Source organism: Carassius auratus, chromosome 42, assembly GCF_003368295.1.
Source record: "Carassius auratus strain Wakin chromosome 42, ASM336829v1, whole genome shotgun sequence".
Classification (NCBI taxonomy): Eukaryota; Metazoa; Chordata; class Actinopteri; order Cypriniformes; family Cyprinidae; genus Carassius; species Carassius auratus.
Window position 1 is genome coordinate 12,318,169 of NC_039284.1, and position 25,264 is coordinate 12,343,432.

The window sequence follows — 25,264 nt, forward strand, 5'->3', positions numbered from 1 at the left end:
GCCCTATATACCACTATCACATTTAGCTGACCTGACATGCACATTCAGATACAGACGATATCAATCGTTCTAATCTCTCCGCCATTTTTGTTCTACTCGCTTCCGAAGATTTTCAGCGGTGTAGTACGACGTCCACTGTGGGAGTATTGCGTATTACGGAGTGGATTTCAACTGCCAGTGTGAAGGCGGTGTTAGTCATGCCAGTCGATTACCTTTCTGGGTATGGTTTTGGACTCACCCATGATGATCGCGCGCGCTAACATATATCAATATGTTAAAGACAGTTAATTTATAGGAAGCATTGCTATTCTTAAACAAAGTTGTACTAATAAATATATTAGGAATATTATAACAGGTGACACAGCTACTTATAAAAGCTTATTGTGGAACAGTATATTTAGAAATATAAATTGGAATAAAGTTGGCATATTTGTGAAAAATACTTTTACCTTTCCAGCTAAAAGTGTCTTTGAGGTATTAAATTTGGATATTGATTATTCCTGTAATTTTGTTATATGGAAAACGAGTTCATTGTCTATCTGTTTTGTAATTGTGTATAGGCTACACAAGGATTTTCTGGGTGGATATGGAAAATTTTATTAGAAGGAAAAAATAATATATTTAAGTTAAATATTTTTTATATATATATATTTCATTATTTCAGTGAAAGTAATAATAATAATTTTACTTGTACAGCTTTTTAGTATTTTGTGGAAATTTCACATACATACGAAGAAATGGTCAGGATCCAGGCCAGATTTCATTCACTTTCTACAGGAGACTAAGTACTACTGCACAAGTTTGTAGAACATTGTTAATAAAAAATAAAAAAAAAGCAAAAACTTAATATTTTTCACGAATATGCAGTTTTTGATTAATGAATCAATGGCTTGTGCACTCTGGCATGTTTTTGTAAAATGTTTTTATTTTGGGTTAATAATTAAAAAAAAGCCAAATCAGTCAGAGGCAGCGCATGCGTGTGGTAGTCACAAGCGAATGAGCGTGCAGTATTCTGAGCGGCGACGTCCTGACGTCACTGCACGCACGTAAAGCTCGGAGGGTGAGACGCACGGTGTAATAATGTGAGAAGGGAGAGAGAGCAAAACAGCTTTAACGAAGACAGGAGAGAGAGTATGCATAATATGCATTTCATATTGACGAAAGGTAACAGTCTAAACCGCATAAAGCTATATCTGTTAAAAGAAATAGGAAAAGTAGGCTGAACAAGGGTCTTTTTCGTTGTTACTTCGTGGCCAGAGTGCAGATCATCTCTCAGCGCTCTCGCATCATATTCGCCCGCCATTCGAGATGTTTCTACGTGCACGCGCCATCTGCGCCAGCATTTAGTTATCGGGCCTATTAGAGACACGCGCCATCGACGAATATTACTCGACGTCCGTTACACAAAAGGTGACTGAAACTCCATTTCTTGACTTTGAATGGACAATTAACATTTATGTACGTCGGTTGTTGCCGCGTTTACTCACCTGTGAATTAGTTAAAATAAGTCTAGTGTCACGTTTTTATGGTAAGCGAATCGACTAGTTTATGAACCTTCTCGGTATTCATGCGCACATTGCGTTACAAATGCTTTTGAAGTTATAATTTAGGTTTTATTATTATCATAGATGTCTATTAAAGATTGGACTTGTTTTGCATTTTCAAAAGCATGTGGCTAGGGTGATGTTATGGCGTTGTCAATGAATATTTAAATTTATTGTATTTTACTTTAATAAGAAAGATTTGAGAAATTTGAGTGTCTTAAAATGCATCTTTACCCTTATAGGAAACAAATATTTATGATTTATTATAACATTTTATAGAGGGTTATGCAACTTATTATTGTGTAGCAGCATCTCATTCTAGCCCTCTGTTAATAACTTATATTATTACTTGCAATTTACATAAATTAGTAAATCATATGTAATTAATAATGCATTCAAAATGTTAAAATATTTGGAATGATCTGAAAGACAAAACCTTCACTATTTACTTGCGTTTTGCGTGTAGTGTAAACCTACCTTGATATTCACACAGAAAGAAAATGTTTATATGATACTCACACATGGGTTGCGGACTTGAGATAAAAGCAGCTAAATAAAAGTAGTTTTATGTTGCTGTGTATTGCATCATGAGGGCTGACATGTTGCGATCGCTTGACCAGAGGAACATTAAAGGGGTTATATGATGTTGCTAAAAAGAGCATTTATTTTGTGTATTTTTTGTTTTGTTTTAGGTTTAAGAAACACATTATTTTCCACATACTGTACATAGTTGTTTCTCTTTTATGCCCCGCCTTTCTGAAACACCAAATTTTTTTTACAAACTTCATCGGTCTGAAAAGTGCGTTGTTATTGGTCGAGTGTCTCAAGCATGTAAGACAAATGTTACACACCTCACCATACGCGTTTCCCGGTCAGAACACCGCCACGGCAAGACAAAATCAATAAAACACAATACAAACGAGCAATTTGATGCATCCAGTGGGGACATAATTACGGATTATAATGACTTGAACAGTCTTTTTATGTGTTGAGTTGCATCATGCCACATAAACATAAAACCATGTCTGCATTTGTGATCGTCTAAACAACAAGCACTACTCCACACTACTCAAAACTCGCATTTAAATCATCAGTTGTAAATCCTTTAAATATGTAAACGTACTTACAGACTGTGAGTCAGAACAGCCGGCATTGTTGTCTTCTCTCCCAGGTTCAGGAAACCGTACTCCACAAAATGTGCTCCACACATCTGAATTTGGGTTTAACTGTTTTGGAACAGTGTCGTAGATACAACTTAACCACTGATTTCTAATTGTCCTTTTTTTGAAAGGCCAAACAAAGTATTTTTGCTTTCACAATGAAACGGCGTCTCCACAACATGGCGCCAACAGCAATTATCAAAGTTACGCCTTCTTTATTTTCGTGATTTATACAGATCTTCCAACATTTTAACGTAGACGTGTGGGGGCGTGTTAAAACGAGGTGTTTTAGAAGGGTGTGGACGAGTCTAAACTTTAATAAGAATATATCTTTGGGTTTAAGACTTTAGTCTTTGCAACTTTATGGATTTTATCTATTCATGAACAGCTTGAAATCGCATCATATGACCCCTTTAACACTTCCTGTACAGCAATATGTTGGCCTAGTACATGACTTGAGTTGCCCCTAATTATTAGAGAGAAGAAATAATCATCAAATGAGTCCCAGCTTTTGGTTGATTAGTCAAATACATTTTTGTGGGTTCTCCCCCATTCTCAAAGTGTAGTGAATGTAATTACACAGCACATCGGGTAAAATAATGTGTTGTTACATGCTCATATTTTAACAATAATGTACAATAGTTTGTGCCATATTAGGAATATAGTCATGTAGCAGAGTGATGCCTCAATGCCATATTGATTTTAGAAAAACATTACTAATTTTGTAGTACCTAGTAATATTTATTGAAACCATTTTAAGCAAGTTGACATGTTTGCAAAATATTCTGGATGAGAAGAGCCAAGTCAAGTCATGTCACAGGTAGGACAAAACACAATCCTCAATTGAGATTAGTCAGTCTTATCACCATACAAAAGATAAATAAAAAGGGTTTGTACTTTAAGAATAAACAAAGTGTCATCTATGAGCTTGCAGCAATAGTTAAGTTTATTATGCAGTTTCTAGCTAACAAAAAGCTCCCTGTAAATGATGTATCTTCTAGCCTACCTATTTGCTTTGATAATTCTTTTCAGGTTTTGTGTGTGTATATTGTGCCCATGATCAGTCGTCTCTGAGACTGCTTTGCATATACTCTAGTAGTGAATTTCCTGTCATTGCTATATGCCTGGAAACTCACACCCAGTATTGTTTACATTTCATATGTAGTTGTTTTTTCTTACCTGTAGTACGGTCTTATTTTTGCTTAAATTTAGATTTAAGTGATAAATTAAAACCAATAATAATCTTTTGTACTCATTTAATTGATATTTGATCATTTCTGTTAAGTCCACTGTTTACAACATTAAATGTTATTATAGCTGATCATTTAAACATCAACTCAAAATACCATTACTTTGTTTTTAAGATGATGCAACTAGTGGCTTCAAATGGAACTGCAAGAATAATAATGATTGTTTCCAAAGAGGTTTCCTTATGTGCATACTTCAATTTGTCCCCATGCATATATTCAGTATACACACACCTGGTATTAAGATGTGTTTTCAGTTATCTAATCACAAGTGGTCAGTCAAAAAGCATTACTGATTCCAACAGGTAATACTCCTTTAAATACTTGTGTTCAGATTTTGTCAAGACATTCCCCATAACACTTGAATCAGTTAATTGGGATGTCAATACTGTTTAAAGAGCAAAATATTGTTCCACAGCTTTCAAGCGAAAAGGAAACCAACCAAATGAGGATAAGGAAGGCAGCTGTAATTTTGTTATTTACAACACATCCCAAAATTGAATGTTGACCCCTTTAAAGCAGACCCCTTGTGAAAACTATTTAAAGGGGGGGTGAAATGCTATTTCATGCATACTGAGTTTTTTACACTGTTAAAGAGTTGGATTCCCATGCTAAACATGGACAAAGTTTCAAAAATTAAGTTGTACGTTTGAAGGAGTATTTTTGTTCCCAAAATACTCCTTCCGGTTTGTCACAAGTTTCGGAAAGTTTTTTTCGAGTATGGCTCTGTGTGACGTTAGATGGAGCGGAATTTCCTTATATGGGTCCTGAGGCACTTCTGCCGGAAGAGCGCGCGCTCCTGTATAGTGAGGCTGAGCAGCACAGACATTTCACTGATCAGAGCGAGAGCGTCGCGAAAAGTCACAAAAGAAGTGTGTTTTTGGTTGCCAGGGCAAGACAACCCTGCACAGAATTACCAAAAAAAAAACAGCATTAAGGGACCAGTGGATGGAGTTTATTTTTACAGAGCATCAACGGAGTTGTGCAAATGTTTGTGTTTTTTCCCTGCATTTCGAAGATGCTTGTTCACAAGGCCCAGTTTGACGAAGGATTTGCGTATCGTTTATTTCTTAAGGATGATGCAATCCCAAGGAAAAAGGGTAACGATCGTGTGTTGGAACCGCAGGCGGTGAGTAAAACTGCTTCAAATATCTCTGCCTCCTTGTTAGTGTGTCCCCTCCCATGCCAGAGATCCGGGTTCGAGCCCCGCTCGGAGCGAGTCGTTGCTGCTGCTGCTTTCGTTCAGTTTCAGCCTCTGGATATGATTCTGGATCATAAATAAACGGCTGAATCTGACTGTAAACCATGGTTTGTTTTGGATGATGGGTTTTCCCTCACGGTAATGTCACAGTTTCCACATGCTCTCAACGCAAAAGCCTATTCGCGCTCGTGATTCCTTAGCTCCGCCCACACGTCACGCCTCCAGCCGGTCGTGTTTTTCCGGGAAAAATCGGTACAGACTATCTTTCTCTTATGAATATAATAAAACTAAAGACTTTTTGGATTTATGAAGGATGCAGTACTACTCTATATGTACTCAAGATTAACAGGATATTGAGTGAAAACCAGCATTTCACCCCCCCTTTAATACCAGGGGGAAACAGGGCAAAAGTCAGTGGCATGGGCTGTTCAAGGTACTATAACAGTATCTCTTATCAATTCTCATTCTCAAGGCAACAGATATCTTAGTAAGTGCTGAAAGTATTCAGTTTTTCCATATGTTTACTGTTCTTTTTTACTTGAATGTGTCCAAACACCAAGGCTTTTAATTTACTGTTTGTCCCTTACAGAGCCAGAGATAGATGTAGATTGTTTAGGTACAAGGTAGCCATCATGCCACCTTTATGCAAAGTTTTGTTCCAATCTTGCACCTGCCTGTAATTTCAGGTGTTCTGACCGTGTGATCTTTAAATGTCCTGCCTATAATTTTCAACTGTACCTGACTCAAGTGTGCACAAAACTCTCTTGCGAAGTGGACTTACTTAGATGTCCTCACAAGTATTACCTTGAGGCTAATGTAATACTTACCTATGATAGACAACCTCTTGTGATTTATGTAGTCCAATAAGCATTTTACACTACACACCAGTCTTGTGTTTCAAACTCTTCAATCAGGGTGTCAACATTTTGACAAAAGACAAGGTATTACATTTGTGGAATAAATTGTCCTCTCACATATTTATGCATGGAGGCCAAACAGGGCTTCACCTAACTAGTAGATGTGTAATCTAGTGAGTAACACACAAATACTGTATATAATGTAGTTGTTAAGCTTTCCAGTTGCTAGCTTTTAAACATGCGTTGACCGTGCCATGCCATGTATGTCTTGTTTTTTTAAGGATGTAGATCTGATATACGCTGAGGTGAGAGATTCGGAAGCTTTCCAGATGACTTTGTAACTCCCATGGCTGATACAGAGAAGCAGGGTGCAATGGTGCTTCATGAAGAGGGCGTGACTGCCCCAACATTGGCACCTCCCACTACCTCTCCACCATCCATCTTTGTTGTACTTAAACAGTTGCAGTCTCGTCATAGTGGGAAAGACAAGTGCAGCCTGATGGCAATTAGTGAAGCAAATAAAATGGTGACATCCTCTGTTGTAACAGGCATCCATCCAACATCATCCACTTTTGCAGACACCAACAACACTGTACAGTCTGAGAACTTGCCAGCAGATACTAGATGTAAAGGCATCACTGTTACTCTAGACAACAACAGTATGTGGAATGAGTTTTATAGATGTCAGACTGAGATGATTTTGACTAAACAAGGTCGTAGAATGTTCCCTTACTGCCGCTTTCGTCTCTCTGGAATGGAACCTTTCCAGAGTTACTTGTTGGCAATGGATATTGTTCCAGTTGATAACTACAGATACAAATGGAGTGGAAAAGGATGGGAAACCAATGGGAAGGCTGAGCCTCATGTTGCACGTTTGTTTGTACACCCAGAATCTCCTGCTACTGGCCTACACTGGATGCAGTACCCTGTTTCATTTTACAGACTGAAACTTTGCAACAACTTGGATCAGGAGGAACATATTATTTTGCACTCAATGCACCGCTACCTCCCTCGACTTCATATCATTCCTGCAGAAAAAGACTCTGAAAACATTCAAGTTGACAGACCCAATGTCATAACTCTAAGTTTTTCTCAGACAGAGTTCTTTGCGGTCACGGCCTATCAAAACCTTAGCATCACCCAACTCAAAATTGACTACAACCCCTTTGCCAAAGGTTTCAGGGACGATGCAGTCAATGCTCGATCATCTAAGGCCAAAAATGGAATGTCCACTGAGGAAGCAGAGAGTGAGCTCAAACTAAGCAGGGAGATGACAACCTTGAATAATTTAAAAACTCTGTTCATGAAGAGAAATGCTACTGTAAAGGTCAGTAAGGATCACAATGTTCCCAGCCCTACAAATGGAGAAAGGAAAGCTGTTAATACCGATGCTTCCGTTGTAGATGCAAATGTTCAAAGTTTGTGGTAAGTAGTTTTATCGACATATCAAACCGAAGCAAAGTTTTACTTTACTTTGAATCAGATTTCCACAAGAAACATACTCTATGCAAGTGTTAGATAGTTTTTATGAAATCCGAGAGCTTTCTGATCCTGCATATACATGTGCTGCTGTTGACGCAGGAGCCGGCATTCTGATGTAGAATGCCTTTCTCTCTTAGTTCATTGTATGTATATTCTGGTTCAGATAAGTAAGGCTGGGCAAAAAATTGCAAGTGCAGTTTTTGCAAGTGCAAAAATTGTGCTCCCTGTCGAAATCTTCAGACTTGCTTACGAAGACTTTTTTTATGTACAGTGTGCATCTTCCTCTGCTTGTAAACAAGGTGCTCCTGTGTCAGCAGCACCACATGAAAAAGAAAATGTGTAATAAAGTTATTTTTGTTTTCTTTGTGCACAAAAATTATTCTTGTAGCTTCATAAAATTTTATTTAAACCACTGATCACATGGATTATTTTAAAGATGTCCTTACTAACTTTCTGGGCTTTGAACGTGGTAGCTGTGTTGCTGTCTATGCAGTGTCAGAAAGCACATGGATTTCATTAAAAATATCTTAATTTGTGTTCCGAAGATGATCTAAGGTCTTGCAATTTTGGAACAACATGAGAGATAGTAATTAAAGACAGAATTTTTATTTTTGGGTGAACTACACCTGTAAACCGGCTGTTGGTATTATTCTGGTAGCTAGCCATAAATTGTCACATGTATCTAACGTTCTCAGCAAGATTCTCTTCAAGCATTTGATCCGCTATCATATCAGTTGGCCAGAAAATAAATAAATACTCAGTGTTTGCATTCACATACATGCAAAGAGTGTTTTAGGCTGTAGCCTGCATAAAAAAAAAAATATTTCTGATATTGTACATATTTGCCAGTTTTGACAAATTTAACAATGTTTGTCTTTTCTCTCCCGTTCTCTGACAGCACCAAGAAACGGCCATCATCATTGGCCTTCTCAGACTTTATTAAAGGTGCTCATGTGAAAGTAAAAAGGTTATCACTTGAGAATATCAAAAAAAATTGTATTGTCTCGCAAACATCCACAACAAGTGAACAAAAGGAGGGAATGGACATATCATCCAAAACAGAAAATATACTAAAAGTTGTTAGTATAGATGAAACTGTGGCGGGTGATATTCAGAGATGTAAAAGCACAGACACCTCCTCAAAAACAGAGTTGAAAACAGATGAAAATAAAACAGAAATACATGAACACAAAGCTGACAAGATTACATTGCTACCCAGTGACCAAAAGTATGAAAAGAGGATGGAGACCCTTTCTTCTCTGGACACTGAGGCCAAGTCTGAAGCAAACACAAAGAAAGCCTTACCACATAAGCGGCCAGAACGTGTACCCCTACCACTCCTTGCTCAGTTTCTTAAACAGAGAAATTCTAAAACAAAACCTACTACACCAAAACCTAATGTTTCCAGCTCATTCTTAGACTCTGTAAAGTCCTGTGAACCTGTCATAACCCCAGAAAGCTCATCTCCCTTGATGTCTTCCATCCCTTGTGTTACCCCTAACTCAGATTCACAACCAGTACTTACCTCCTTATCTGAAAAAGTTAAATCATCATCATCGACAATAGATGCAAGCAACATAACATCTCCATCTACTACGTTATTATCTCCATCAGTAACTTTATCCCCTGTACCTGTAGGAACACAATTATCTGTTAGATTTTCACCTTCCCCATTTGGAAGTGATGCATTAAATGCCCCAAACACTATCTCTCCCTCCAAACTTGATCCTGACCAAACACCTGACATTATCTCTAGTGCATTTCATAATGCTGATGATGTTTCTTTGACCGATCCTGACAACACACTCAGGTCTCAGTCAGACATTTCATCTCTCCCTACATGTGACACTTTGCATGACACTTGTTCACCTACTTCACCTGGAGTTAACATTGACTCTGCTGATGCACCTATTGTCTCTTCTGTCACTACATCTGTTTTTGATGTTCCATCTAGTACAGACAATAGAATTATTCCTTACCAGCAACTTGCATCAATGCCTGAAGTTGCTGAGAGTGAATCAATTTCTAATTTCCTCATAGACACTTCCAAGGGCTCTTGTCCTGAGCTTTTTTCTGAAGAAGTCCCTTCACACACTTTTTTCACACATGAGGAATCCCTCTCCTTGCCATTAGATGACCCATCTTCCCCAGATTTCTCCTTACCTAGCCCAGCGCCTTCTTCTCCTGATCCATTTCCACCAAGTCTATTCTGTGAAAGACCAGTACCTCCTAGAAAGACCCTTGATTCTTTTCCAGAAAGGCTATTGGACTGCACAGTTTCTTCCTCTCCTGACCTTTTCCCACTAGGTCTATTCAACAGCAGGCCAGTACCCCCCAGAAAGATCCTTGATTTTATTACAGATTTACCTGTGGATGAAACCATAACTTCAAAAGAATCATTGTCTTCAAGTGTCCCTAGTGGGCCAGAACATCCCAGGGAAACAGTTGACTTGATCTCTCAAAGTCAGTGCTCTGATCGACCAGGTCCTCTTCATGAATTGCAGTCTGCAGTTTTTTGTGACACCAATGTTTCGGGTCACATTGTATCTGAACCAAATAAACATTCCTCTCATGAAAGCACTTTCAAGAAATTGAAGACTAAACAGAAAAAAACAGGAAAATGTAAGTTCGGTGAAGATGATGAGGTGTTCGAAGGATCCATATCTGTTCCAATGCAGCCAAGCCTGGAAGATGTTGAAGGCCAGTTGTTTGTCTCCTTCTTGTCAAAGGTAACACAAATAACATGTCAATTTACTTTAGAATGTAGAAAGGGTACTTTAAAAGAGAACTTGGAGAACCTTTACTTTATTTGGTTTGCTTTACTACTTTAAAATGTTTTTTTTTCTTTTTTTTACCTGGTGTTTCTACAGTAAACTTTCTATTAATTTATGATCGTACATCCTTGTGACATTCTGTGTGGTTTATGTACCTTCTGAAATAGAAAGCTCTTGAGATTCACCTTGTAGATGATGCCAAAATGGAGATGGCACAAAAAACCACAGAGAATACTGATGGTAAGAATGAAATGTCTTATCATGATTAATGTGAAGGAAACACATTTATTTTAATTAATTTTTTTGCTTTAAACAGGGGCCAGCTATGAAAGTATAGAGGAAAAGATTGAGGAGCTAGAGAAAATACTTTTACGTGATCTGAAATTCATGAGGCACAGACAGGTCATTCATCCGGTGCTACAAGAAGGTTTTTGATTTATAACTTTATAAGTATCGCAATTGTATTACCATACATAATACAACAGCCCAATAAAGTTTTGATTTAAAATCTCTCTCATCATAGTTGGATTGAAGTTGAATCTTCTTGATCTAACCCTGGAAATTGATCTGCAATATCTGGGTGTGCAATTACCCATACCCCCTCCTGTACTCTCACCCGAAGGAATTTCAGCACCATCTCAAGGTAACGGATATTAGTAATATTAACAAGCATGCTTTAATGATGATTAAGGTTTTCATTGTCATTAATGCATTTTCCTTCTGTAGTCCAATTTGTTTCAAGGACAGGAAAAACCACTGACTTCACCAAAATTAAAGGATGGAGAGATAAGTTTGCTGGCTCAGGATCCCTTACCGATGGTATGCCATTTTGTCAAGTAATTACAAGAATATATCTTTAATATATTAACTAAATTGAAAAATGGATATGATAATGCTGCTAAAAGAATGTAATTTTGCATTACATTTTATTTGCAGGCATGTCAATCACAGATGCAGGACAGAAGAACCTGTCCGCATTTTGTAGTGACATGCTGGATGAGTACCTGGCCAATGAGGGCAAATTGATAGATGAACGAGCTGCAGCCTTATCCCAGACTGATGTTGCACATGTAGCATACCAGCTTCCCACTAAGAGCACTAGCTACGTTCGTACCCTGGATAGTGTACTTAAGAAACAATTACCAGCTACCTTATCCACTACATCCAATAAAGTCAAGCCAACTTTCAAGCCCAAAGAGGAAAGTAAATCTAAAAAACACTTAAAGTCGTGTATAGGAAAGCAAACAAAACCAGTTCTTCCTGTTAACAAACCTGCTTTGTGCTTGAAAAAGCCACAGCAAAACAAGAAATGTAAAAATAAGAAGGAATACAAGAGTCTAAGTGCTGTAAAGCCTGCTCTAGAAAATGCTGCAGTGGTAGCTTCTAATAAGACTTCCATGGTTGAAGTTTCTGGCTCCACACCATCAAGTTGTGCGGCTGGACGTACTACAGGTTTGCCTAAGACTCTGGTGAAGCTTATGGATGTGGAAGATGGAGCAGTGTGGGAAGGCAAACACCGTACCTATATCACAGAAGAAAGGGCTGCCATCGCACTAGCCACTCTTGTCACCGCTGAGGTACAAGTCAAATTGGGACTCATCTTAGTGTGTAGTTTGATTGTCAATAATAACAGTGTTCTCCAAAACACCTTGGATTCTTCCTGATCTCTTTTTTTCTCTGCTTTAAGGGGGTATCAAAAGGAAACCCTGATGCCATCAGAATTATAAGACGACGTGCACCACCCTGCCTCAATGTATCCTGTAGGCTTGGCTGCGTGTGTGCCAGTCTGGTTCACTTGAGGCGACATCATCACTGTGGAAAACCTCAGTGCATGTTGGGCTGTAGCTGTCTGCGACGCAAAGTGGTTGCACTTAAGACCCCCAAACAGGAGGAAATTGCAACAGTTGATTCTGAACCTCAGGGAGTGTCGGAGGAGAACAAGGCTAAATGGAGGAAGAAAAACAAAAAAAGAAAGACTTATGGTCAGTCTATAATTTATTGCAATAGCTGTACTGTTGTCATTACTAACGTTTGACCACTTTGCCCATAAACATTATTTTTTTATCTTTCCAACATGTTTGTATTGTTTAAAAGGGTCATATGATGCAATGTCAAGTATTCCTTTCTCTTTGGTGTGTTAAAAAGCTGTTTGTGCATAGATAAGATCCCTAAAGTTGCAAAGACTAAAGTATCAATCCCAAAGAGACATTCTTTATAAAAGTTAAAGGGGTAGTTCACCCAAAAATCTAAATTATGTCATTAATAACTCACCTTCATGTCGTCCCAAACCCGTGAGACCTCCATTCATCTTCGGAACACAGTTTAAGATATTTTTGATTTAGTCAGAGAGCTCTCAGTCCCTCCATTGAAACTGTGTGTATGGTATACTGTCCATGTCCAGAAAGGTAAGAAAAACATAATCAAAGTAGTCCATGTGACATCAGAGGGTCCGTTAGAATTTTTGGATGCATCGAAAATACATTTCTGTGCTAATGTTATGAGCGCGGGTAAACCGAAGGCTTGAATCAAGGGCAAACATCGCAAATGATGTTATTACGTCGAGTGCAAAAGAACCTGTGAATCATTTTCTTCAACCGGTTTACTGAATTGAACTGTCCGAAAGAACTACTGGTGATACGAAAACCGATGCAACCGGTTCTTGACTCGTGAACGAGTCAGTCTTTTGTTCATTATATGGCTTGGCTCAGTGTTCATCTTCAGTTCTCTCTTCACAGCAGTTCAGTCAGTGTACTGTTTGAGTAAATTAATTACTCTGGGATATTGGTATGTTTTAACTCAGAGGGAGTGTCAGCCACATTAAAAAAGTTAACAGCATAAGTAATTAGTAGATTTATGCTTATTGGAGACGTGAACCATTTCAAACGATTCAGTCCGATTCGGTGAACTGGTTCAAGAAGATCCGGTTACATTGAATGATTCATTCGCGAACCGGATATCATACACTGCAGTGAACGTGCTCACAACACACCTGGAAGAGAAGACAATGCTGAATAAAGTCATAGTTTTTGCTATTTTTGGACCAAAATGTATTTTCAATGCTTCAGAAAATTCTAATGGACCCTCTGATATCACATGGACTACTTGGATGATGTTTTCCTTACCTTAATGGACATGGACAGTATACCATACACAGTTTCAATGGAGGGACTGACAGCTCTCGGACTAAATCAAAAATATCTTAAACTGTGTTTGGGTTTGGAATGACATGAGGGTGAGTAATTAATGACATAATTTTGATTTTTGGGTGAAATTACCCTTTAAGACTGGTCATGCACTCCTAAAACGCCTCATTTAAACATGCACCGATGTCTATGTCATTGTGTGGGAAAGATTTGCATAACACCGCCCAAATGTTCATGCAAAGAAAGAAGACGTAACTTTGATTCTCACTAGTATTCTTGCTGCTGCAGCCATGTCATGGAGACACTGTGTTTCATTGTGAAAGTGAACTACTTTTTTTGGTCTTTGAAAAGGACACAACTAGAAATCAGAGGTTAAGTTGTAATCACAACACTGTTCCAGAACAGTTCAACGCAAATATTCAGATGTGTGCAGCGCATTTTGCGGAGTAGCTTACAGTGGTGACTGTGCACAAAGGTTGTTTCTATAATGTGGGGCAATTCCAACTTTACAAGGATAGTCTGGCGTTTCTCCGATCACAAATGCAGACATGGTTTAATGTTTACACTGCGACCACAATGTACAGTATGTGGAAAATAATGTGTTTTTTAAACCGCATAAATGCATTGTATACACAAAATAATTTACTTTTTTATCAACGTCATATGACCCCTTTAAAAACCTGCTTTGAAACAATAGGTGTTTCCCAATGTCAAGGAAGGATCCTCGGAAGCCAGTATTTCGAGGATGCTACGTCATCGACATCCGTCGAAGGACTGTTCCAATGTCGAGGATCCTCGGAATTTCAACCAAGGACTGAGTCCTTCGTTCGAAGAATATGCCATACACATGAAAGGATGCATATGTGTATCCTTCGCGCTCTCAAATCACCCACAATCCTATGCCCGCAGCTTTGCTATCTAACGTTAGTTCAAAAATTCAAAAATGTCGAACGTTAACGATTATTAAGTTACCAAACATTTGTTATAAATGTAGCAAATATAAGTAAAGTTTGACGTTTAAATGCCAGTACAAATTACTACCGTATTGATATTGTAAATTATACAAATACAAATGTTTAACTGAACCGGACCTGTCATTTAACAATTGGTTGCGTCAACGGCATTTCGTATATAAATAACTAGTTAAGTTGTCCAAAGTAATTTAATGATACCATTCACAGCGTTATTCAAACGGACCTTTTCACTGACGTATGACGCAATTATGTGCACTTGCTAGCCTGTTCCATTTACGTGTTCTCCGTATGCTAAAGAGGAGTCTCACCTAGCCTCTGAAGGAAGTGACTTGCAAGGATCAGTCCTACCAAGGAAGTATCCTTGATATTGAGAAACGCCTAATTTGTATTGCGAAAAGAGCTATGCAAATTAAATTAATTGAATTATGATGCCCCTCTGCTGCAGTACTGACAGATCCGGATACAGCACCTGAACCGGCTAAGCGTGTGAGTACATTATGGGATCGAAAAAGAGAAGGTTTGGATTCAGAAGTTCTTTTTTGTCCTCCTCCTTCGAGATCCCCCTCTCCAGCACTCCTGTCTCGAGAACTTATGCATGACCTGGAAAGCTTTTTCAGTCCTTCAGAAAAAAAAATGGTGAGACACTCAGAATTGTAATTTTAAAAGACATTGCAACCATAACATCAGTTTTGATCATTTTTCCTTTAACATGCTTTAATGACTTTACTATTTAATGTGCATTTTTCTCTCCATTATAGATTCCTTGTATTTGTAATTTTTCAAGTTAGCTCTTTCGTAAGTTCATTGATGTGTACACTTTGATATCCTAAATATTTCCTTACTTTATTCAGGTGGAACAGAGAAATTTGAATATAACTGGGGACAATATGGAGAGCAAGCTTACATGTGCTCGTTCGAGACCGTTTTCCTCCATGTGCCATGATAAACAAAAAATGGTGAGATTCCTACATGAAGGATGGCAAATTTTTGGTAAATACCATGTGAAAACTTTACACTAACTAAACATTTTATAATTTTTGCAGGTTGACCAACACCACATCCCACATGTCTCTACAAAAGGTCAGTTTTGTCCTAACTGGTAATTAGCTACTAGCTAGTGTTATTATAGTTTGTCAGACAACATATTGTGAGGTTCAAGTACAAGTTCAATGTCTTACAAAGCTGGTCCTTAAATTGAAATCCCCCTTTTCCCTTCCGCTCACAGATATAGAGGAGGGAGAGCTTGTACCTCTTAATTTCTCTGGCCCTGCCAAGCGGCTTGAGATCATATCTGAATGCATTTGGGCTAGTACAGACACCAGAAATGATGTTATGCGGATAGTATGTGAGCACATGGCTCAGGATCGTTTGAAGCATCCTTTCTGGATTGGCAAGTACTTCATTCAGCCAGTCTCCAAAACTCTACAAGAGAAGGAGGATGGTTCTGTCGATACATACAAAGTCATCATCTCTCAACCTACAGAGAAAAAACAGAAGATAAGAAGGTTGAGCAAAACAAAGCTGAGCTGAAAAGGGATGTAGATATGAGTGAGGTAAAAGGTCTGCCCTTCCTCTCCAGATGTTGTCCTGCAGGCTTACTCAAGGCTGAGAAAAAAGCACCTGATGCTCCAGGACGGATAATGGTATGCATGAAATTATCTGATAAAACCATTTAAATGTATTGGAATACAAAATAGCATGAATTAAATATAAGGTGTGTTTATTTCGAATGGACTAGAACCTGACCTTTAAAACCTGTGATCAATTGTTCTTGCAGGTTAATGGAAAGACATACCCACAAGCCAAATTAGAGCTGGGAAAGATGGGAGCTTTGCACCCGGCCAACAGACTGGCAGCTTATATAACTGGGAGAATATGTCCAGTCAGTCAGTCTGGACCTAATTTGGTAACAACATCAACAGTTACAAAGGCCTCTATCACATCAATTCCGGTCTCTACTGTCTCCACATTAACTACAGTTACCAGCACGTCTGCTTCAATAACCACACCGCTCATCAAGTCTGTAGGTAAGTCAAGAAAAGGTTTGCAGTTTCACCTCTCATTTTACTCTCAATGTTATTGACCAAAATTTTTGACATCCAGCATATTATGGAACAGTGCATATCACTGTTACATTTGAGTAGCTTTACTACATGTGAATATGCCAGTAACTTAAGTAGCAGACTTAACCTGCTCCATAATTTGTTTTTTGCACAGTGACCAAGCCCCCAGTGGGAAAGGTCTTCAACCAGTTTGTGGTCAACCACACCAACTCTCAAAATCTGACCAACACTAGCACCTCACACTTACAGCCTTCCGTTCCAAAAATAGTCATCCCCTCCTCCATGCTGTTGATTGGCAAGGAGGCTGGGGCTTCTGGGGTGGCTTTTTCTCCTCTTAAAGCAGGTTTGCTTACCCAGGTGTCTAAGCCCTCAGACTCCACAGGTAGCACCAGTTTTCCCACTGTATCAAAAGTCCAAGCCCCTGCCATAACCAACCTCACTAAATCACCCAGCCTGCCTCTGGGTAAGCCTGGCTTCCTTGGTTTGCCATTGTGTGTCTGTGCTGCCACCCACCCACCCCCCACCCTACCCAACAAACCCTTGGCCATGCAGCTACTGGGAGAATTTAACATACTTTATCTTCATATTGGTCTGTGCTTGTGATTTAGGGCTTGCTGTAGCTTCAAAGTATGTTGCTTGATTACTTAAATTTTTTTGTGTGTGTGTACCCTTCCCATTATCTTTGTTTATCGTCATTTGTGACTGCTATTGTAGACTTCAACAAAATATTTGATTTTGATATGACACATAATGTCAGATATTTCCTTGGTATGGACAGATGTAAAGATGTGTTAAACTGTGTTTACAGTGGTAAATGAAAATATGATTGTATTTTGATTCCTCTTGATTCATTTAGCATTGTGAAATTTATAGTAATTGTTTAACATAGTCTGATTAATTTGTAATGTTTAAAACATAGCAACCAGTCACACATTTTAAATTACCTGGCAATTTGTGGTCATATAATTGTCAAATAGTTTCTCAGATCATTTGCAAAGTAACAGGTGTTTTGCTATTGTGAATGTAATATCACATTATCATTTGTTTTGATTATGGGCTAGTTTGGTGCTTTGGGCCTGATGACTTCATATGCTTCACAGTGTCCTTGAATAATTTCACCAAGCAACCAAGTCCAATGTTTAAGTTGCCATAATAAACATTTTCTGTTTTTTTTTTTCAGGTGTGTCTGGTCTAACTCCAACAACTACGGTCTCATCACCTGGATCGACCACTCCTGGGAAAAAGACTGTTTATATCACAGTTATGTCCCGTAGTACAGGCCTCACCAGTAGTGTTCCAAGGTTTACAAAGCCTGTCACACAGAGTTGTCCCCAACAGACCCCAGGCCAAAGGGTGCTGCTTCAGGTGGTGAAGACAGCTGATGGCAACACATTGTACCGTAATCCTAATGGCCAGCTCTTGCAGTTGGTGCCTCTGAGCCAAATCAAAGCTATCAAACCCAGCCTCCTATCTCAAGGTCAACGTAAGTGGTTCTGGAATACTGTATAAATTGGTTCAGGAAAACCAGTAAATATAGATGTGTAACATATTCACATTTGGCAGACACTTTTATCCAAAGCAAAGTTTGCATTCAAGGTACACATTTACATTTTGTTAGTCCATGTTTTCCCTGAGAATCGAACCCATGACGTTGGCGGTCACTGTGATTTTGCAAGGTAAGACATGTTCCTGGATCAACATTATTGTCCAAAAATATAGACTTAACCTAATCCTACCCATAATTTATTCCTTAAATCAGTGGGAAATGATATCTGATTAACAAGGGCGTAGAAGTACCTAACCCTGATTGTAAGCTTAAAACAGATGAAAACTTCCTGAAAAGTTATATCTTGGCTGATTGGAATGTTGTTCCCGGATCAACAAAGACTTTGAGCTAGGAACATGTTGTACTTGGTGAAATCATGCTCCTTATGGCATTCCCATAGGTTTATAGCCATTTTGTTACTTCACATACATAGTATTCAAGTATTAAATAGTATTTAAATTCACTTTTATTTGTTTAATTTGTTAGTGTTTTTGCTGGCAAACACTGTTTGATATAAAAATTTATGTTGTCATCTTTGCACAGCATATTCTAAAGATTATTTCACTCAGATCTAGTGAGAAGTTAATAAACTAGCATAACAAATGTGTGCTTATCCCCTAAAGAAGGGATAGACAACTCCGGTCCTAGAGGACCACTATCCTGCAGAGTTTAGCTCCAACCCTAATTAAACACACCTGAACAAGGCAATCAGTGTTTTCGGGATATCTAGATATATACAGGCAGGTGAGTTTTTATGAGGGCTGAAGCTAAACTCTGCAGGATAGTGGCCCTCCAGGACCGGAGTTCCCTATCCCTGCTCTAAAGGCATTATGTTTTTGTTATTATGTTGTTATATTATTAATAATTATGTATTTTCTCCTCCACAGCAACCTTTATTCGTTTGCCCGCAGCTACTTCTGTCAATCCAAAAACGCCTCAGGGTGGCAGTGCTACCATAGTCACATCTTCCAGCCCAACACCACAAATGCAGACAAAGCCTGCTGTCACTATACCAGTCTCTACATCTTCATCTATGAGTGGCAAGCCAGACACACTTACTGCATCCAAGACGGTCACAGTGAGCAGCCTTCCTTCTACCCTTAAAGTTGTCCCAGGTTTTCTGGGACAGTCTGGCACTTGCACATTAAGGATTCTCCCAACAAATCCTGTTCAAAACACAGGAATTATCTTTCCAACTTCCTCCCCTATCCTCCCTCAGAGTGGCTTTACATTGCTTAAGCATGGAAGTTCAACGCTACTGAACCAAGACTCCACTAAGTCTAAGACTGCCGTTTCTGTTAGCTCAGTTTCAACAGAGGGGGCAGTCAGTCATGTCCCTAACCAATCTGAAATGGATCCTTCTAAACAAAAAAGCTGTGACAGTTCTGAACTAATAGCAGAAAATGTATCAGAGCATCCATCTTCTGCTGCCTCCTCTCCAAAACCAAGTCAGTTTTCTGGAGATGGTTCGAGTTTGGCTGAAGCTGGTAACAGACCTAATCCCAAAGTGAAAGAAACACATTTTAACATTGCTCCAGTTTCTGAAGAGGAAGAGATTGGTTCGGACGCAACAGAATTAACTGATGACTCTGACTTGTACAGTGATGATGACAGAGAAGATGCATGTATAATGAGTGTAAGAGCTTTGTAAAATTGACTCTTTTTACCTTTTCTGAATAATTTAATATAGCTCAACAATCTTGATATATTGATTGTTCAGGCTAGTTTTATTTTTTTGATCCAGGATTCTGATAAAGAGGAGAGGATGTTGGATACAGATGGTTTGGGCTCTGAGATGAAAGATTTTGCAGAGGTGGTGGTTGATATTGAGACTATTGAAGAGTCTGCTGATGAAAACAGTATTACCAAACTTCAGGCATCTGCATTGAGGCGGAATCAGCATCAGAGGTATTGCACACCTGATGAATGTCTGATTATGTGGACGTGTAGTTTACAAATTTTTTTATCTTTTATTTTGGTATTTAACCTGATTCATTTCTACACTACGAGTCCATTTGGAAAATACCGTAGATGCTTTGCTTATAAAAGTAAACCAATTATTTTTAAACGTTTTGTAGTGACCGGAAGCACATTAATGATGAAATGTTGGAGGTGAGGGTCAAGGTAAGTTTTATCCTCTCTCTTTCACACATACATTTTTTAAATGATTATCCAACCCTTTCTGTGTGTTCTGTAACATACACTTGTAATATATTGAATGCATTGTATTATAAAATGTCTGTACAGAGAGTGAGGCTGGAGAGAAAGAGGCGCCACACAATTAAAGAGTGCTTTCTTAAACTTCAGGAAACACTCGGAAAGCCTTCAAAAAATCTTAAGACCTCCAAGATGAGAATCCTTACAATGGTTTGTTGGTTTTGCTTCAATTCATGCTTGTATGTCATGTCAAATTCAAAATATTGCTTATGCTTCATGGCTTTTTTTTTTTTTCAAGGCTCAAAAAGAGATTGAGTCTCTGGTTAACCAGGAGGACCACTTAATAGAAAGAATAGCGAAGCTGCAATTTAAGAGACAGCGTTACCTACAGACACTTTCACTATTGTGTGGTAAGGCAGTCCTTCAGGCTGTGGAATAATTTATTTGTGCACACAAGTTATTACAAATCGTCAACTTCGTATTTGTGAGACATTCTTATATTAAATGGTAATGTTAATGCATTAACATCTGTGTTTTGCTAACAAACATTGTATCTGTTTTTGTCCACAGACAAGAGCACAGAGGCCATCAGCCAGAAGCTTAGTGAAATTATTACTAAACAAAAATCTCTGGAATCCCAGTCTAATGCAAAAGAGATGAAGTCCCAGCTGAACCAGGCAATGCCCAAATCTAAACCAAAACGTAAACTAGCTGATCTTGGAAGTAAACCGAAAGGTTTAGCATACCAGAACAAATTGAAAGATGTTCCCAAACCTACCTATTCTCCTTCCAAACCAATAGACTTGAGTATTAAAAAACAAAAAAGCCTGGAACGAACTGAAAGTGTTTCCAAATCCGCACCAGCCTCCCCTGCAAACGTCGATGGTAGCAAAAACTCTCTTAAAACTCAGGATAAAGAGAGAGGTAGTACATCTGAACCTTCTCAGCCATCCCTCAACTCCAGTCCACAAAAGAAACCTGTCTCTGTCCCTAGTCCTGTGAAACATTCCCCAATACCACGTGAGAGAACGAGGCCAAACATTCTCTCCCGTGCCACATCCCAGGTGATACAAGGATCTCCAGTCAAAGAACCTCTTATAACTAATGGTTAGTCCGAGAAGAAAACTTTTACCTACATGTGCCATGTTGACTTGACTTGGTTGGAACTGGTTTTTTGATGTTCAAACCTTTCTATGTCTCTTGTGTTTTGTTTAGTGTGTATACCTCAAGTATTCCCTCTGATGAATTCCATGGTTCCATGCAATCAAATCATAACCATAAACAACCAACTTCAACCAATTGGCATCACCTCTGTAGGGACACAGCAATCATCCACACCAGGTTTGCCTCTGAAACGGTCAATATGCTTTTAAAAATGTCATGAATATAATAAGTGATATTATTACAAGCATTTTGTGTTGGTTTGCGTCTTTTCTTTTTCTACTAGGTGTTGCATCTGTGTCCATAATTCCTGCAATATCTCACCCGGTTGGAGTGAAAAGTCCCCTTCCATTGTTGCAGTCTCAGTTTATTAAAATTACAAACAGTCCTGTTAATATTAACACGCAAGGTGAGCTAGCTTGGCTGATATATGCATATATTTATTCAATCAAGTTATTGATTAAGCTGACTACATTTTTCACTGTGGAAGCCAGTATTCCACAACTGAATAAAAAAGGTAATTGTGAATTTTTATCTCACAATTCTGACTTTTCTTTCTCAGAATTACATGATTTAAACTATTAAGTGCGACTTACACAGTCAGAATTGTGTTATAAAAACTTCCAGTTGTGAGTTACAAAGTTAGAACTGCCTGACATAAAGTGAAATAAAGTGAGAATTGTGAGATAAATTCGCAATTGAATTTTTTTTTCTCAAAATTGCAAGTTTATATCTTGAAATTTTGACTTTATAACACATTTGAGAAAATTCCTTCAGAATTGGAATTTATCACTTGCAGTGTGAGTTTAAATATCACAGATGTGAGAAAACAAGTCATCGCGAGAAAAGGTTAGAAAGGTTATAAGCTCAATTATAAGGTAAAAAGGTCAACTTTCTTAGAATTGCTAGATATAAACTCGCAATTTGGACTTTTTTTCTCACAATTGAATTTCTCTCTTACAGTTCTGAGAAAAAAAACATTCCAAAGTGCAAGTTTATATCTCACAGAAAGATACAGTTGGGAGATTTAAAGTTGCAATTACCTTTTTAATTGTTTATTCAGTGGCGGAAACGGCTTCCATACTTCAGTGATATTCATATGGGTAACGTTTCTTTATTTTACATTGCCTCATTTTCAGTGGATTACGCCAACGTTCCAAATATCACCAATGTTATTTCTCTGGTTCCACCGGCGGAGAATCTGGTAATACCACAGAAAGTTGTGGAAGATACATCTGTTGTCCAGGCACAGCAAACATTTGTCCCTTCACCTGTGGAGAATCAGCAGAACCCTTCAGATGTTACAATTCCTGAATTGGAGGAAAGGGCAGTTGTGGATGAGCCTCAATCCAAGGATGTCCCCAAACAACCTGTAGGAGGAGATGAGAACAGTGCATCTGTTACTTCATCCAACCAAGAAGGACTGGACAAGAAATGTCCGGATGACTGCAACGATCCTGAGGATGAAAGTCTCATGTCTTTGTTAGATGAACTTGTTCTCCTTAGCCAGCAGCTGAGTAACGAAGATGAAGATCAGAGAATTGTCGTGCCTGGCGAGGTACAGTCATGTTCGGACAAGCAGGCAGATGAAGAACGGGATGATGACCGTGCACTCAGTCCATTGTTCCTAACTCTGGATGAAGATCTAATGTCTCCAGACTCTAAAGATGAAATTGACATCCCACCCAAAGTGGATGACTTGGTCAAAGTCATTTTTGGATCAGATTCACCTTCTGTTTCATCTGAATCTGGGGTTGCACCATCAACAAATGTTCAGAGTCCACATGCCCCAACGTTCAACGATAAAGGTGATGCCCCTACACTGCCACCTCTGTTGCACATGAAAGCTGCATGTGAAGCTGCATCAGGGCAGTCTGCCAATGAAGGGACCAGTGTGACATGGCGGCCTATGCCTAAACTGGTTCCTCTAGGGTTAAAATCTCAAGACACTGTTTTGAATAAGGTGACTGGCTCCCCAGTTCTCAAACCAGACTCAAACGAGGAAGATGTTCATAAACCACAAATGTGATCTACCAATCAATGAATCAGGTATAGCTGCTGCTTATGTTTAAAAAAAATTATGTACAGAATAGTTTTTAATGTTATGTATTTATTGTTTGTTTGCTGTCAATGTCCTGCTGCTGTGGGCACCACTTGTTGTGCCTCTGGTAAATCCAAAGACTTTTGTTGATTTAACCTTTTTTTGTTTTTTGAACACACAAACTTCTAGACCAGCTAGACAGATGTCTGATTGGTTTTGCTAGCAATTGTGTATCCACTCTTTGTGGTTATAGCTGTGAAAGAAGCTGTTTACTCATTCTAAGCTCCATATTGGAGCATGTTGTTTTTTTCCCCATTGGAGTTCATTAAGAAAACAAAAGAAAATGTTTACTTGGTCTTTAAATATAGGATTACTTCTCCCTTAGCATAATGGAGGTGAAACTGATCATCATTGTTTGCGTTGGGAATTTTGTATGGTCATTAGGGCAGTTTTCCAGGCGACCTTTTTAGGTATAAATGAATTTGCCCAGTGACTTTCAACAGTAAAGCCATATCACCCTTGAGTTTATCTGCTAATGAGATTACACAAATGTCATTGTCTTAGTAATCTAGTTGAAACTAAAACCACTGTCGATTAAACCCATTTTCATGAATGCATGTTAAGGCAATAATAGATGTTAAATTCAGAAAACAGTCTTTCTTCTTCTTAGAGAGTGCCTTTCAACAGGTTCTTCTATATGCATATTGGGACATAGGTTTGTTTTATTAGGAAATAGTAAACCTATAACAATAGCATTAGGAGCTTACAGATAAAAGAAGGATATAGTGTATCCACTGCGGTTTACTCTGATGTTTAAGTATTGTCTTTTTATTATTATTTTTTTAACTGACTTTATTTTTATTTTTTTTAAGTAATTGGTGAAGTTTGAATGCAGACAGTTTATTGCTCTTGAACGTTTTAGTTTTGAAAACCTTCTTTTATTTCCCCCACCTCAACAGCAACAAATTATAATGAAGCATTTCAAAGGGTTGTAACGCTAATTTCACACTTCCAATGAGGTGGTTAACTTCAAGAGATCCCTCAGTTTGAGCTTACAAATGTAGTAATCACTATGCAATTGTTTTGCTTTAGATTTAGACAAAATAGGTAAAGAAAAGCTAGACAGGAATGTTAAAAAACTAAATACAATTAGATGCAGTCACTGTTTATTTTCTTGTGTATATTTAAAGCAACAGGGTTTTTTTGTAAGTAGGTTAGCTTGTTAAATGTCTGTATATTTGTCTGTAATATAACTTCTTGGATATTGTAAATATGTAATATCTATTCCTTTGTTAGTATGCAAACTTAAATACTTATTTTTTAATAAATCAGTGCTCTCTCTTTTGTAAAATAGATGGATGTCTTTTCAAGTTAATAAAGATAAACTCAAGTCTATGATTCTTGGCATTGTGGTTCATTAAAACCACAAGATTGAAAAGAAGCTCTTTCATCTTTATGTTCTGCCTTAGTCTAAAATGTGCTCCTTTGAGATCAAATGTGTAGAATTTTTTGTAGATATTTTTGATTAGTATGTAATTTTATCTTAAATAATTAGCTGTTGACCACATTGTTTAATACATAATACAAAAAATTAAATGAGATGTTAATGAACATGGTGGAGTTAATACAAGCATAGTCTCAGCCTTGGACATCACGCCCACAGACCATTGGCTAAACGTCTGATGCATATGGGACACAAAAGTGGAAAAACTTCAGGAGTGTCAAAGTCGTCATCGGACTGGTTTAATTCTACAGGATTTCTGGGAGACGTGTGTTTCGCGTTCTTTAACATTCTGTCTGGAAAAAAAAATGCTGTGGCGCCAAAACCCCTCACGAAAGAAGAAAGCCGTTGAGTTAACAACTGTGATTAAAAGCGCTTATCAGGATCAACTAAATGCTGGATATTCAAAAGTA

General features: G+C 38.2%; 1 protein-coding gene across 1 annotated transcript; it reads left to right on the plus strand.

Moving 5' to 3' along the window:
• Positions 1 to 1,170: 1,170 nt before the first annotated feature.
• Positions 1,171 to 24,667, plus strand: LOC113060674 (MAX gene-associated protein-like). Its single transcript, XM_026229791.1, is given in 26 exon segments — positions 1,171 to 1,410; positions 6,291 to 7,434; positions 8,390 to 10,220; positions 10,433 to 10,505; positions 10,582 to 10,692; positions 10,789 to 10,908; positions 10,992 to 11,084; positions 11,202 to 11,842; positions 11,953 to 12,247; positions 14,828 to 15,018; positions 15,234 to 15,338; positions 15,426 to 15,462; positions 15,608 to 15,865; positions 15,868 to 16,025; positions 16,160 to 16,409; positions 16,600 to 16,908; positions 17,626 to 17,928; positions 18,879 to 19,627; positions 19,736 to 19,899; positions 20,070 to 20,115; positions 20,239 to 20,358; positions 20,447 to 20,558; positions 20,719 to 21,255; positions 21,364 to 21,489; positions 21,596 to 21,718; positions 22,449 to 24,667. Coding segments are annotated over 25 exon segments (8,721 nt in total). The 5' UTR covers positions 1,171 to 1,410; positions 6,291 to 6,355; the 3' UTR covers positions 23,339 to 24,667.
• Positions 24,668 to 25,264: the final 597 nt, after the last annotated feature.